Source organism: Epinephelus moara, chromosome 10 (genome assembly GCF_006386435.1).
Source record: "Epinephelus moara isolate mb chromosome 10, YSFRI_EMoa_1.0, whole genome shotgun sequence".
Taxonomy (NCBI): domain Eukaryota; kingdom Metazoa; phylum Chordata; class Actinopteri; order Perciformes; family Serranidae; genus Epinephelus; species Epinephelus moara.
Genome location: NC_065515.1, coordinates 6,255,410 through 6,269,595, shown reverse-complemented (window position 1 = coordinate 6,269,595; position 14,186 = coordinate 6,255,410). Strand labels below are relative to the sequence as shown.

The 14,186-nt window shown below is 42.4% G+C and overlaps 1 protein-coding gene across 7 annotated transcripts in view; it reads right to left on the bottom strand.

Annotated features, from left to right (window-relative positions):
- The window catches only part of nhsa (Nance-Horan syndrome a (congenital cataracts and dental anomalies)), a 95,282-nt gene that overhangs the window by 10,174 nt on the left and 70,922 nt on the right, over positions 1 to 14,186 (bottom strand). For 3 of the 7 annotated variants that reach the window (XM_050054998.1, XM_050054999.1, XM_050055001.1), the window contains exons 2-6: positions 9,496 to 9,648; positions 7,964 to 8,097; positions 5,920 to 5,982; positions 3,023 to 3,215; positions 332 to 463 (exon numbers count right to left, since the gene is read on the bottom strand). In XM_050054998.1, coding sequence (XP_049910955.1) covers positions 332 to 463; positions 3,023 to 3,215; positions 5,920 to 5,982; positions 7,964 to 8,097; positions 9,496 to 9,648 — 675 coding nt within the window. The other 4 variants (XM_050055000.1, XM_050055002.1, XM_050055004.1 and 1 more) reach the window with 4 other exon arrangements.

Genomic DNA, 14,186 nt, shown 5'->3' with positions numbered 1-14,186 from the left:
GTCTCTCATATTTACATTGACGTACTATAAAGCTGATCATTCTGCTTTTCTTTTACAGTTTACTGACATGGATAAAATCTGAACACAAAATGACACATACAATTGTGTCACTGTCTTTACAATTAATGTGATTTAGACCTTTAACACCAGGATGTCAACAGTTACAGTTTAAGACTTTTTAAGGACCTGCAGCCACCCTGAACACAAAACCCTTTTATTTAAGTGGCAGCAAATAACACAAACTTTTATTTCACTTTAACACTTTGCATCCATCTTTTTAAGTCTTTGTGACAGACAGGCAAGAGTGTGATGATCATGATGAGCTACATACCTAAATCTTGCTGCACCTGTCGGGGAACGCCGGCGACAGTCCTCCGTCTCCTCAGCTTCCTCCTCCTCTGAAGCACAGACTGCGAGTGAACGAGCGAGCAGCGCACACTAGCATCTCTGTCAAAGCCAACGCCTGCAACAGAGACGGGACATCTGAGGAATCTTTGATTAGCAGCAACTGCAGCGTTTTCCTTCTTCAACTCTCACGCTGTCTCGTAAAAAAAAAAAAAAAAAAATCTGTAACACTCTGCTGAACTAAATTAGATGTTCTACAAAAATAGCAGTGAGGAGTCGAGGACAGATCTCTGATGGAGCTTAAAGCCACAGTGAAACAATGTAATCTGGGTGCTCAGAGTAAAATGTGGAGTTATTAAATACTTGATGTTGTTTATGCTGCTGAAAACATGCAAAATAAGTCATATAACACGACAGATAACATCAGTATGTTGATGTCTGTACAAACCAAAAGAAAACTCCTGCTCTGTGCTTCAGCTGTGTTGTGTTTCCTCCTTGTTTGCCTCCCTCAGTTGACGTTATGACTATCATGTGATAGCAGGTCAGGCCTTTCAGCACCATAGCAATTGCTGGACTTTGCTTACAATGTGCATTTTTCCCCTCAACTGTGTCTGACTCAGCCAGTGTTGGCGTACAACTCTTCTTTTGAGTCAATGTGAGCGAGAGTAAATTACATCGGGGCAGGCCTTTTCAACAGTTCGCACAGAACTAATTGGCATTCATGTCACAGCATCTCGCCTCGCAATCACAGGCACAAAGCGCTGAAGCATGAGAAAGAAAGTTAACGGGGCTCAAAGCATGACTTGCACATGGAGAGAGATTCTCTGTGGCAACACAAGACTTTGATACTGATGAGGGTTTATACTTAATTGTAACATTTCCAAATTGCTTGAAAATATTTCTTTTTTTTTGTTATGTGTGCAAAGTAGAGAGAACAACAGTATGTGCAGTTAGTTTGACTTTTTTGGAAACACGCTTTTCGCATTCTTGCTAACAGTTAGCTGAGAAGATAGATACCACTTTCATGTCTGTGCACTAAATGGAATGGTTAAGTTAGCTTAGCTTAGCATAAAGACTGGGAACAGAGGGAAACAGCTAGCCTGGCACTATCAAATGTTTTAAAATACACTTATTCGCCTTCTTGCTAACAGTTAGCTGAGAAGATCCATACCACTCTCATGTCTGTGCACTAAATGAGACGCTATGGCTGGGTGACAGTTAGCTTAGCATAAAGACAAGAAACAGAGGGAAACAGCTAGCCTGGCACTCTCAAATGTTTAAAAATACACTAATTCGCCTTCTTGCTAACAGCTAGCTGAGAGGATCCATACCACTCTCATGTCTGTGCACTAAATGAGATGCTATGGCTAGGTGACGGTTAGCTTAGCTTAGCATAAAGACTGGAAACAGAGGGAAACAGCTAGCCTGGCACTATCAAATGTTTTAAAATACACTAATTCACATTCTTGCTAACAGTTAGCTGAGAAGATCCACAACACGCTCATGTCTGTGCCCTAAATAGATGCTATAGGTGACAGTTAGCTTAGGTTAGCATAAAGACTGGAAACAGAGCGAAACAGCTAGCCTAGCACTCTCAAATGTTTTATAAGACACTTATTCGCCTTCTTGCTAACAGCTAGCTGAGAAGATCCACACCACTCTCATATCTGTGCACTAAATAGATGCTAAAGGTGACAGTTAGCTTAGCTTAGCATAAAGACTGGAAACAGAGGGAAACAGCTAGCCTAGCACTCTCAAATGTTTTATAAGACACTTATTCGCCTTCTTGCTAACAGCTAGCTGAGAAGATCAATACCACTCTCATGTCTGTGCTCTGAATAATACACTATGGCTTGGTGACAGTTAGCTTAGCTTAGCATAAAGACTGGAAACAGAGGGAAACAGCTAGCCTAGCACTCTCAAATGTTTTAAAATATACTTATTCCCCTTCTTGCTAACAGTTAGCTGAGAAGATTGATACCACTCTCATGTCTGTGCAGTAAATGAGACGCTATGGTTAACTTAGCTTTGCTTAGCATAAAGACTGGAAACTAAGGGAAACACCCTGCAGCTAACCTGGTGCTATCAAGTTTTTAAACACACACTTACCAGCATGTCTAAAGCTCATTATCAGCATGTTATATCTTATTTTAAACCTTTATTTTAGCATTTTCAGTATCAAACAAACACTCAGCGCATAATTTTTAATTTCAGAGAATATTTGAGACTGGCTAGTACTCGCCCTAACCATGACCTTTTTGTCCTCATCCTAACCACTTCCAACCTGGACACGTCAACGTGATGAGTACCGGCCAATCACAGCACTCAATGAGATACATAGGGATGGTTGTAAATAGCAGAGTGCAGTGTGATTATTCTTACCTGTGTGCAAATAGACACAATCTTTATGCTAAGATGAGCTAACCGTCTTCTGGCTGAAGGCTTATATTTAACAGACAATGAGAGTGCTGTCAATCATCTCATCTAACTCCCAAGGAGCAAGAAGGCGAGCACATTTCCCAAACAGTCCAACTATTCCCTTAAGAAGAGCTAAAGAAAGCTGCTGAGGAACAGAGTGACAATCTCTCCTAACAAAGAAGTTCAGGATCTCTGCACCACCGCTCAGTCCTGTCACAATACACAGATTCAGACATGAAACAGAACGCTGTAAATTTACCAGTCACATTAATGGGGATGACGCATGAGGTGATGACTTGTGAATTGGTTTTCATTCTTTCCTCTGGGGTGGGCAGCGGCAGGGCTTTAGACCAGTTAGTCTGCTTGTCCAGGGTGGAGGGGATGTTAGGGATGGGAAACTTAGGCCGGTGACCTAAAGCCACCCCGTCAGTGTCGGGGTCAGAGGGCGCAGCCTGCAACAGATGGATATTTGCATGGTTAGGTTGTTAAGGTTAGGTGGCATTACGTGAGAAATGGTAAGGCAGAGTAAAAAAATGACCAAACTCGGCTTCAGGAAGGGGGATGTGTAGAGTACAGTGATTAAAGTCAGGGTTTGTATTGTCAAAGTGTCTATCTGGGAAAGAGCTGAACGCTAGATGGAGAGATTAGTGTCTTATTAATCTGCTGCAAAGACTGCTTACTGTCAGAGCGGAGGCAAATCAATACACATGCCCTTCCAGGAGCTGAGTTTCATGTTTGATCCATTAAAGGAATACTTCACCCACAAAATAATTATTTGTATACCAATTACTCAACTTGTGATACAATGAATTTGTGGGGAAAACTTTATTTTTCTCACATGCCTCCATGGTGAACAAAGAATCCAAAAACTTGGAAATTTCTTTATAAACTGAAGACATAGGGGTCCACGTTTACCAACAGAAAAACTATATCAAAATATCACTTTACAAACTCTGCAGTATAATCCAAGCCTCATTTTTCCAATCGTATGCTCAGACAGCCCTGTATGACGGGGAACTGAGCGGGAAGAGAAACTTAATTTATGCTCTCTTCAAAGCCAGACTCCATTGACAAAAACAGTAATTTTATGTTGGTAAACACGGGAGCTGCTGGTTGACCGCTGCCTCCATCAGCAGCTTGTTTTTGTTATTGTGTGACTTTGGTGGATCTGAACTAACCCTTTAAAACCCCAAAGTCACACAATAACACAAACAAAAGCGACCATTTGAGGCAGTGGTAGACCAGCAGCTCCTGTGTTCTGCGTCGTAAAATTACTGTTTTTGTCAATGGAGTCTGGTTTGAAGAGAGGTAAAATTAAGTTTTACTTTTAGTTAAGTGTCCCATCAGAGAGGAGTGGCTATTTGGGAAGTACTGAGCATAAAACTGCATAAAAGAGACTTGGATTATATAGTTTGTAAGTAGATGTTTTGATGCAGTTTTGATGTTGTTAAATGCGGAAAATCTTTTTTTTTGATTCTTCGTTCACCCTGGAGGCATGCGAGAAAAACATAGTTTTCTTCACAAATTCAACACAACACAGGACGACTACTTGATATACAAATGATCTTATTTTTGGGTGATGTAAGTAATGTAAATAAAAAGCATGCTTTAGAGAGAGACAGAGATGGAAAGCACAAGAAACAATCAAAGAATCTACTCAGCAGGTTTCATGCAAAAAATAAAGTGCACAAAGGAGAAATTTAGAATTTAAAACATGGTAAAACCAGGAAACATTGTTATACCTTCAAATAAAGTTAACAGCACTGACTGTATCCAGGCTTGCAAAAATGTCAGACCAATAAAAAGTTTGGCACACACTGTACAGCACATGTCGTGATAAATACTTATTCAGCTCTGGGGAAAACAGACCTTCACTTAACGGCTACTGCACGAGACAGAAATGTGACAAACAGTAATTTCCAGTCACAACATGCTGCTTTGGGAACTCTTAGCTCATGCTCCGAAAATCTGTGGCTCCTCAAGTGACTCTCCTGCGTAATACCAAGTCTCCGGAAATATTTGAGAGGAAATACTTTGCAGTAGCATTCCTGTGAACGGCAGCTTCAGTATCAATCACTGCACAGTCCTCCCCTCTGACTCCTCCAGAACTCCAGATCCTTTTTCCATGGGCCTCCTCAGACTTTCAAACTTAAATACTCTAGATCCCCTCTTACTTACACCACTGTGATAAATCAATTTAGACTATTAAGTTCTTACCTTGAGATTCCTACAGAGAGACACATGTGAAACTGGGAGTGATTCTCAGGCTCAACTGGTTCCCACCTCCACAACCCGACAACCTCCCACCCCCATTTAAAGCCAGCTCTTGAGCCTTTGTGCTCTCTGTTCCCGGCAGACCAATGAGACCCCGACAAAAACCCCGACCACAAAAGAAACCGGTTTCCTTGGAAACTTCTCGCAACTAGTAGAAAAAAAATGAAAAGGAGAAGCATTTACAGCTGATTTGTTTCAAGAACAGAGAGGCGGTTTTTAGGAGAGGAAGGATGAAAGAGGAGGAGAAAGAGACGGTGAAGGAAAGGGAGGAAGAGTGGACACGTACAGGATGAGAGGGGAAAAAAGGAGTGGCAGTGTTTGGTGTTTGTCCACGGGCTCATTTCGCTCTCACAGCGGGCATCAGGCACGATATATTTGGTGAAAAAAAAGCTGCAGAAACATGAGGATGTCAGCCCTCTCAGGGATGGGTGCAGTGAGGAAACCGCAGCACTGAGGGATCATGGGTAATCACAGGCGCAAGCTTGGAGAAGTCGACCCTATCATTAGAGAAACCCCGGCTGCTGGGCGGCTGTGACTGTGGCCCTCACACACACATTCCTCACATACTGCACAGCCCGGCCCTTCACATGGACTGCTGTCTGAGTGCGTCAATGTATGACGTGTCGGCGGGGATGAAACTTTAAAGTGGTTCTCAGCTTCAGTTTCACTACAAACACATTACACCATGCTCCTGACTGGTTAGAGCAGGATGCTAACGACTGCCGGAGAAAGGCTGCATTAAGTGGGCATGCATTTAAAGAGACTCATTATGTAAATTAGAAGGAGTCAAACAAACAAGAACAGGTAAGGAGTTGAGAATAAAGTGTTAGAAGGAGCACGCAGGAGCCAGGAGGGAGGAAGGGAGGGAGGGAGGACCACTACCTTTCTGCTCCAGGGAGAGAAGCGGCAGCATTCGGTAGGGGAGGAGGAGCGGGTGGATTCAAACTGAAGTACAGGACAAAACAAAAAAGGACAACAAAACCACATGACATAAATGAACATGGAGATATTCAACATAAACACACACATGGACAAAAAAGACAACAACACTGGGGGTAACCTTGGTGAGGATATTTCAGTCAGCGCACGTTGATGAGATGAAAAAACCTTCCTGAAAGATTTATGCAACATTTATTCTCATATTCTCAACATAAATATAAAGTCATGGCTGTTAAATGAAAATTTAAACAACCATGCTCTGCACAGACCACATGAAACAGGTTACGAACACGTTCCACCTCCTTCTTTACCTGTGAGTGTGCTAACTGTGTGGCTGCGTCTCTAACAAGTCTCTCTGGCTGCTTGGAGGGAGAAAATGTGCATTTCACTTATAAATCTGTGCACTGCAAAGTCATCTCTATAAAATACAATACAATTTAAAAAAAACGAAATAAACTCTAGAAAAATAAAAATGCACTCACAGCATTTTAAAAATGATCAGTTATGTAACTGTAATAACATGCTTGACAAGAAAAGGAACTCTGTTAAAATATTATGAAAATTTAATATGGTCATTAACAGTAACATATCAATATAATAATGAACAGGAAATGGTTCAATTCATTAAGTGGCGAACCAGAATGTCTGTCGATCTTATTAACGTATTAACTGCTTCCCTCGTTTCAAAACATTTTAGATTAAAGGGGACCTATTCTGCTCATGTTCAGGTTCATACTTGTATTTTGGGTTTCTACTAGAACACGTTTACAAGCTTTAATGTTCAAAAAACACTTTCTTTTCCTCATACTGTCTGTGCTGGAGCCCCTGTGTTCACCCTCTGTCTGAAACGCTTTGTTTAAGCAGAGTCATACTCCTCAAAAAGCCCAGTCTGCTCTGATTGGTCAATATTTCCAGGTCTTTTGCATCTTGGCGTCACTGCATCGCCATTGCAGCCAGGGGAATGACTGTAACGGAGTATAGTGGCACTTTCTAATATGAAAAATCTCCAATTAAAGTTTCTAAACCAAAATCTGTGCAACCAACATGTTCCAGTTACCCTGGAAATCCAGAGTTCTCGTGAGAGCACAATTTGAATTTGCTCAGCGAGTCACTCTGGCAATCAGTAATGATGCTCATTACCCATGCCGTTGGAGCCGAGCTGCACCAATCACATCGGTGTATCTGATATAGGTAGGCCAGAGGCGAGCTAAACAGATGACGACAGCGCTGCGACGACGAAGTCCGGAATCAGTCAGTAAACATTGCAAGATGGCTACGGATGAACACCAGTTGTTTGAAACGGCTTTGGCCGCTACAATGAACGAGTTAGACTTGGCTTTTTCTCTAAAAGAGGAACAGAAGACGGCGCTCGAATCTTTCCTTTGCAAGAAGGACGTTTTTGCTGTTTTGCCGACCGGATACGGCAAGAGTCTAATCTACCAGTTAGCTCCGCTGGTAGCTACGTGTATACGTCACCCCGTGTATTGTTCTGATTGGTCGTAGTGTTATCCAATTACGTGCAGTGATATTTACAAATGCATGCTTGGTGCCGCCCCTTGAGTTGGGCCATTTTCATTACTCATGGCCAGACCCTAAATCTTTCTAGATTTGGGTCTGGATTTCCAGGCTATGTTCCAGTAGGAATGATCTGAAACTGGGGAGAAATTAACAAACTCGCCAAGCAAGTTTACATGTTTCTCTGACGTTAGCATGTAGCTACATGTAGCAGTGTATGTAATGCAAACACTTGCACAAATGTGCTGGAGCTGATGACCATATAAAAAAATCAGTAGAAAAACATAAAAAAGAGGTTACTTTTACAGACATTTACCTAATTATTCAAAACTTCGGCAAGGTTTAATATGAATATCCGACATTTGTTCATTTGTATATATGATAGAAAATAGAGAAAAGCATAATAGGTCCCCTTTAAACATGTACAACATTTTCAAGAAACACTGTTCTTGTGTAACGTTATGCATCTCACCGTTGTCAAACTTTGGCCTCTCTTGTCGTTCCTTTGGACGATGTGTGGGGAGGGGTACATGGGCATGGGGGGCATCGCAGAGATCAAGATGGTTACTCTCCGCTCCCTGCTGCCGGATCGTCTCCTCTGGTGATCTGAAATGAGAATCGATCTGCGTGTAACCTCCAAATACTCACACACATACATATATCTGGATCATAGTTAGGCTTAGGCGGTATCACAGTATTATGTGGGGCAAGAAGGGCTGGCTCAAGATTGTGACAAGCGCCTACAAAGAAGGAAGTGGTAGCAAGTACAATCTTGCTTTGGCAGAAGACTTTATGTATGGAGATGTGATTGTAATCTCAGCCTACCTGTAGAAGTCAGGTGTAAGTACACTGGACAGAAATTGTACATAAATCCTGATTCCTAATGGAGATGCATGGTACCATAATTGTAATATCTATGTTTTAATGTCTTTTATTATGTCGTCTACAAGTCAGATAAATGTGGACACTCGGCTTTAAGACTTTTGCACCCAATTTACTCACCAAGGTATTACGAAATCCCGACGGTGTGATTTTAAGTACTGTCAAAATACAAATGCTCATCTTTCAATTAGACCCACTGAGGTGTTGGTTTGAGGATGTATTGTATATGACGCACATCACACGGCATCAGAGGTCTGGGGATGACTGGGGATAACGTCACAGGACTGTAAACAGTCTGCTATTAACGACCGAGAAAGACCGTGGTAAAATCAGCATATTTTGACATGATGACCTGACGAATTAAAGGTTTATTTCAACCAAACCACAGCTAGTGATTGTTGGAACAGTGGACTAACTAACTTACTAGACAACTAATTTATTAGCTAATGTCAGTCTTCGATCACTGAAAGAGAGAAACCTGAATTCAGACGGTGTACTGTTGTATTTCTCTGAGAATAGGTGTAAGAATATTACCTTTATTGTCTGCTTGTAACTTTACGTTGTTTATTTGTTAGACTTGAAAAGCTAAGAGAACTTGCAAGTCTTAAATAAAGGTAGGTACCGTCAAAGCCTATTCACAAGTCTGTCTCAAACAATATCCACATGGACAGGAGACAAAATGTGAATCTTTCCTTTAACCACAGACTGGAGACACAAGGTACAGACACAGAGATTGCACACAGTGCAAAACAAAGCGAAAAACACAACAGGCCTGCGATGAACACTGCCATTGTGAAGCTTATAATGATCTGATTTAGATTATGTCATCTACTGTCACACTTTCCTCTGCTGCTCTGACAGCCAGGATGCAGTTGCAATCTACATCCACTAGGAGGCAGAACAACACCAGAGTAATAACAGAAGCAGACCTCTGTGGTGGCAAGTATGAGGACTTTTTAAGTAACACAAATAAAACAAGAACATGTTTTTAAATGACATGTCAAATAAAAAGTTGAGTGGGTTAATTGGGAAGGAAAGAAAGAGAGGGAGGGAAAGTTTGGAGCAGCTGTTTGGCTTTGCTGCTGCGCTGCGGTCGGACTGAGCGTCAGATGGGGGCCTCACCTCGGTGCGCGGCCCACAGGCTGAGGTTGGCTTGCCTGTGGAGGTCTACAACACATGCTGGCCGTGTGGAGGGGTGGAAAACGTTCCTCTGCTGGTGCCAGGGAGCTTGGTAATGTGCTGTCAGCTTACTCTCCACATCCAGGTTGGACACCGCTGTCAGAGAGAGAGAGAGACGGAGCAGGTCAGAAAAGAAACAGCAAAAGCAAATGGACAACAAGAAAACAGAGAAACACACAAACAAATCTAACTGTTGGTTGTTTTTTTTTACTTTCTCCATTAGTATTTCCCCCTTGGTGCAGCTGCAAGAGCCAAGTCCCCTCTGAGCATCAATATTTATCTATCTTATCTTATATTTAACCCACACTCTCCTCCTCAGATTCTGTGCAATGGCTTGAAACTTGTTGCCAATAATATGGAGTCACCCAGCTGCTGTTCAGAAGGCGAAACAGTCACAGTCTCAGCTGACATTACCACTTCAAGTAGGGCTACGCAGTGAATCGAATATTGATCACAATCACAATTTTGGCTTCCCACAATTACATGAACACGATCGACTGCGATATTGACATTTAAAATGTGCCCCACTCATGGAAAATGGTAAATGAACTGCACTTGTATAGGGCTTTTCTAGTCTTCCGACACATTCACCCATTAACACACAGGTGGCCAAGGCTACCATACAAGGTGCCATCTGCTGCTCAGTAACATTCACACGCATCCGCACACACTGGGAGCAATCTGGGGTTCAGTATCTTGCCCAAGGACACTTTGACATGTGGACAGGAGGAGCCGAGGACTGAACTACCGATCCTGCGATTAGTGGACGACCAGCTCTACCTCTGAGTCACCGTCACCCTCCTAAACTGAAAGCCACCTTCCACTTTTGAGGAACTGTCATGTGGCTGTGCATGCATCCTGTGAAAAACTTTCCTGATTGATGCAACTGCAGGCCGTCAAAACGAAAATCCTCCAAAACTCTGCTGCCAGAATCTGGACTCAGACCACAAAACATGACCACATCACAATCATCTGTTACCTGTTGCTTTTAGAATTGATTTTAAGATTTTAATGATGGCATACAAAGCCCTGAGAGGCCTCGCTCCAAGCGATATAACAGATATTTTATTTCTCTATGTTCCCTCTCACACCTTGGGATCCTCAGATGAATCTTTTCTTGTTGTTCTGAGGTTGAGATTAATTCTCAAAGGTGACAGAGCCTTTGTGGTCAGAGCTCCATGACTTTGGAGTCACCTGTCTGAGATCAGGGCTGCAAACTCTGTCTCATCTTTTAAATCACTTCTAAAAAATTGCCTTCGTCTTTTATTTGGTTTTGTAAAGCACTTTGTAACTGTGGATTTAGGAGAGAACAAATCATATGCAAACGAGTTGAAGAGACTTGTGTGTGCTGCAGAGCAACACAACTAACTTGTTAAACCACATGACAAAACACCACAACCTGCAGCACGATGAACACATAAAGGCCAAGAAGAGTAATGTCGCTAACGTCACCTCAGTTAATCCCCGTCTCTGTCCAGCATCAGCTCAGACATCCATGACAGCAAGCTGCAGCGTGTCACAGTACTGTGATCACTGTTAAAAAATAAAGCAATAAAAACACAGCAGCAGATACCGAACCATAGGAGAGGCACTGCATTCAGGTGCAAACAAAACCTATGAGTTATTTTGATGCAAATGAGACTTGAGATTGATCAAAATAATCATGATTTACATTTCTGTCATTGTGCAGCCTTCACTTCAAGTACTCTTCAACATCTGCCCTGATAAATGAAGTCCAGCATGTGTCACTGCAGAAACTGTGTGTGCCAACACATGTAATGGAAAAGCAACTTCCATCATGAGGGGCGGCCTGCTGAGCTCCACGGGCACCACTGACGAGACCTTTAAATTTCCACTCTGACGTTCTTGTGGTGATGCATCATTAAGGTGAACTCAAACAAACAATCTGTCCATTACAGCAGTGATGTGATGCCATGAGAGCAGCTGGGTTACAGAAATGTTTGGGGTGTGAGGTGAATGTGAAGCACCACATCGGAGCCACAGCCTGAGAAAGAAAAGCAGGATGATCAGGACAATAGGCTGTTTACTAATGCAATGCTATTACCTGCAGCAAAACAATGGGCATTAATGCAACCTGATACTGTCACTTTCATCCTCTAAACATTGGCCAGTAGCTGGACTAATCTCCCAGCTCCCCCTCACACCTGCTCAGGTTACACAGAGGGAGATGCTCAGCTCTCACGTTGCACTTCATACATGGACGAGGGGGGAAAGTTTAAAAGGAGCTGTTTGCTTGTTTCAGAGTTCCCACACATTTTTACCAATGAATTTTAAAAACTTTTCCACAGCTTTTCCCAAATATTCTATCCCAATTCCATGACTTTATCCAAGTTGTTTAAAACGCCCTCTGACAGGCATTGTAGCAAAACTGTAGCATGAAATACGGAAATGATTTTAGGTCCATTTTAGGTATTTCACAGGCTGTTTTTGTGATTGTTGCGACCTGAAATGTTTGTTTCATGGCAGCTTTTCTAAAAAAAAAGAGCTATAAATGCTGCAATGTTTTATATGCTTTTATTGCGATGAATTTGGGGGGGCAGGTGAAATTGCAAAAATAATTGTGATGCTTTCTCAGGATTCAGAGCGAAATATCATGAGCATTTAGTGTTTCCCACAGAATAAGAATCTACTTGTGGTGGTGGGAGGATTGGGGGGTAGCAACAGCTGATCACCATCGATCAGCTGTTGCTACCGTTTGACGGGGTGCTGAAGGACCGCCCCCACACAAGGCTCTCCTCCTGCTCTCTCTGCCTGGTTAAGCACAAGCTAACACAGCACAATGTCATCTCGTTCCTACTCGCCATAGGCCTGCCGCAGCGTTTAACATCCAACACTGAGTTGCTGTGTGTTTCTGAAGAAAATGTTAGTGACAGATATTGGATCAAAATATTGCTAGTGGCAAGCAAGAAAGGTATCACTGGGAACTAGGGTAAATGGGTAAATCTTTGACACACACATACTGCGACTACAAGAAGCACAACTAGAGAGAAAATGGAAAAATGGACTCAATACAAGAGTCAAAAAGACGACACTGGACTGGAATAATAATCAATAGATACACTAATCCATAAGGCTGTAAAATTTTGGTGAACTCTCTTTAGGTGGACTCTCTCACACACACACACCCTCTTTGCACTGATACTCTTGTCTCTATTAACTCAAAGCACATGGGGAGGGCGATCAAGGTCAGAATCTCTGCTGGAAAACACCATCACAAACTCATCAGACCAGATCTACGCAGTTACTTTCAGAATAAGAAATGACAGCATTAAAACAACAGTGTGGTCAGAAGATCAACAGCACAGCCTTGGCCTGAGATAACATCTTACACATCTGTAGCAGAATCCAACAAAAATCTACAGGATTAATACTAAGCCTTTACTTTGGCAGACTAACACATCTGTCAGTCTTCTACCTGGCGGACATTTCTGGGCTTGTCCTTGACCTGGCTGCTTTACTGAACACACTCTGCCTGACCCTCATGTCAGACAGGAGGCTGCTTAGGCTGAGTACACTCCAAGTTTGCTTTGTAGTGCAGCCAGAAGCCAACTTCAGTCTGTTTCACTCAAAAAAGACATAGCTCAACTGCTGATGGCAGCAACTAAAGGTCGGGGAGATTTAACTGAGGCTCAGCCTGCTGCTGATCAAACTCCTTCATATGTAAAGTGATTTCTTGCAGCGCTGCTACTCTGAGTGCTCTGACAGGTCCCCAGGAGAGTCAGTGTGTTTATCTGTAACCCAGAGACACCTTGACGTTTTCCATAAAAACACCCCGGAGTGATCTGAAAGCCCTCTGCGGTGACCCTGCTGACCTGAAAACAAGCTCTGTGCTCTGTCTCCTGCTCAGCTGTGGATGCCCGAGGTGAAGTTATCAGAGAGTAAACTGCTTCATAATGAAAATGTTTCACTACATGCCATGTTTTACTCACATGCTGCGAGGAGGCAGCAATTCATGTGAATGTTAACTGACTCTGTGGAATTGTTTGTGGTATGTCATCGTATCATGTCATCTTTTTAAAAAGTTGTGTTAAAGGAATACTTCAACCCTCAAATGACCATTTCTGTGTCAGTTACTCGGCATGTTGTGCTGAATTCATGAAAAAACATTTTTCTTGCACTCGAAGAATAAATGAAGAATCCAAAACTGAGAAAATTCTGGATGAATTGGAGTAAAAAGGAAGTCATGATGAACGACAGCAAAACTATATCAAAACATCAGTTAACAAACTCACAACTCGTGCAGTATAATCCAGGTACATACTCTCTTTCAAGCCAGACTCCACTGACAAAAACAGCAATTTTACCTCACTGAACACAGGAGTTGCTGGTCTACCACTGCCTCGATCAGATAGTTTATAGGGTTCATTCAGCTTCATCAAGTCACACAAACAAACTAACTGATCGAGGCAGTGGTAGACCAGCAGCTTCTGTGTACAGAGAGGTAAAATTACTGTTTTTGTGAATGGAGTCTGGCTTACAGTTTAGTTTCCCACTGGAAAGGGTTGGCTGTTCGGGAAGTACTGAGCGTATGACTGAATAAACGAGACTTGGATTATACTGCATGAGTTGTGTGAGAGTTTGTAAACAGATGTTTTGATATTGTTTTGCTGTTG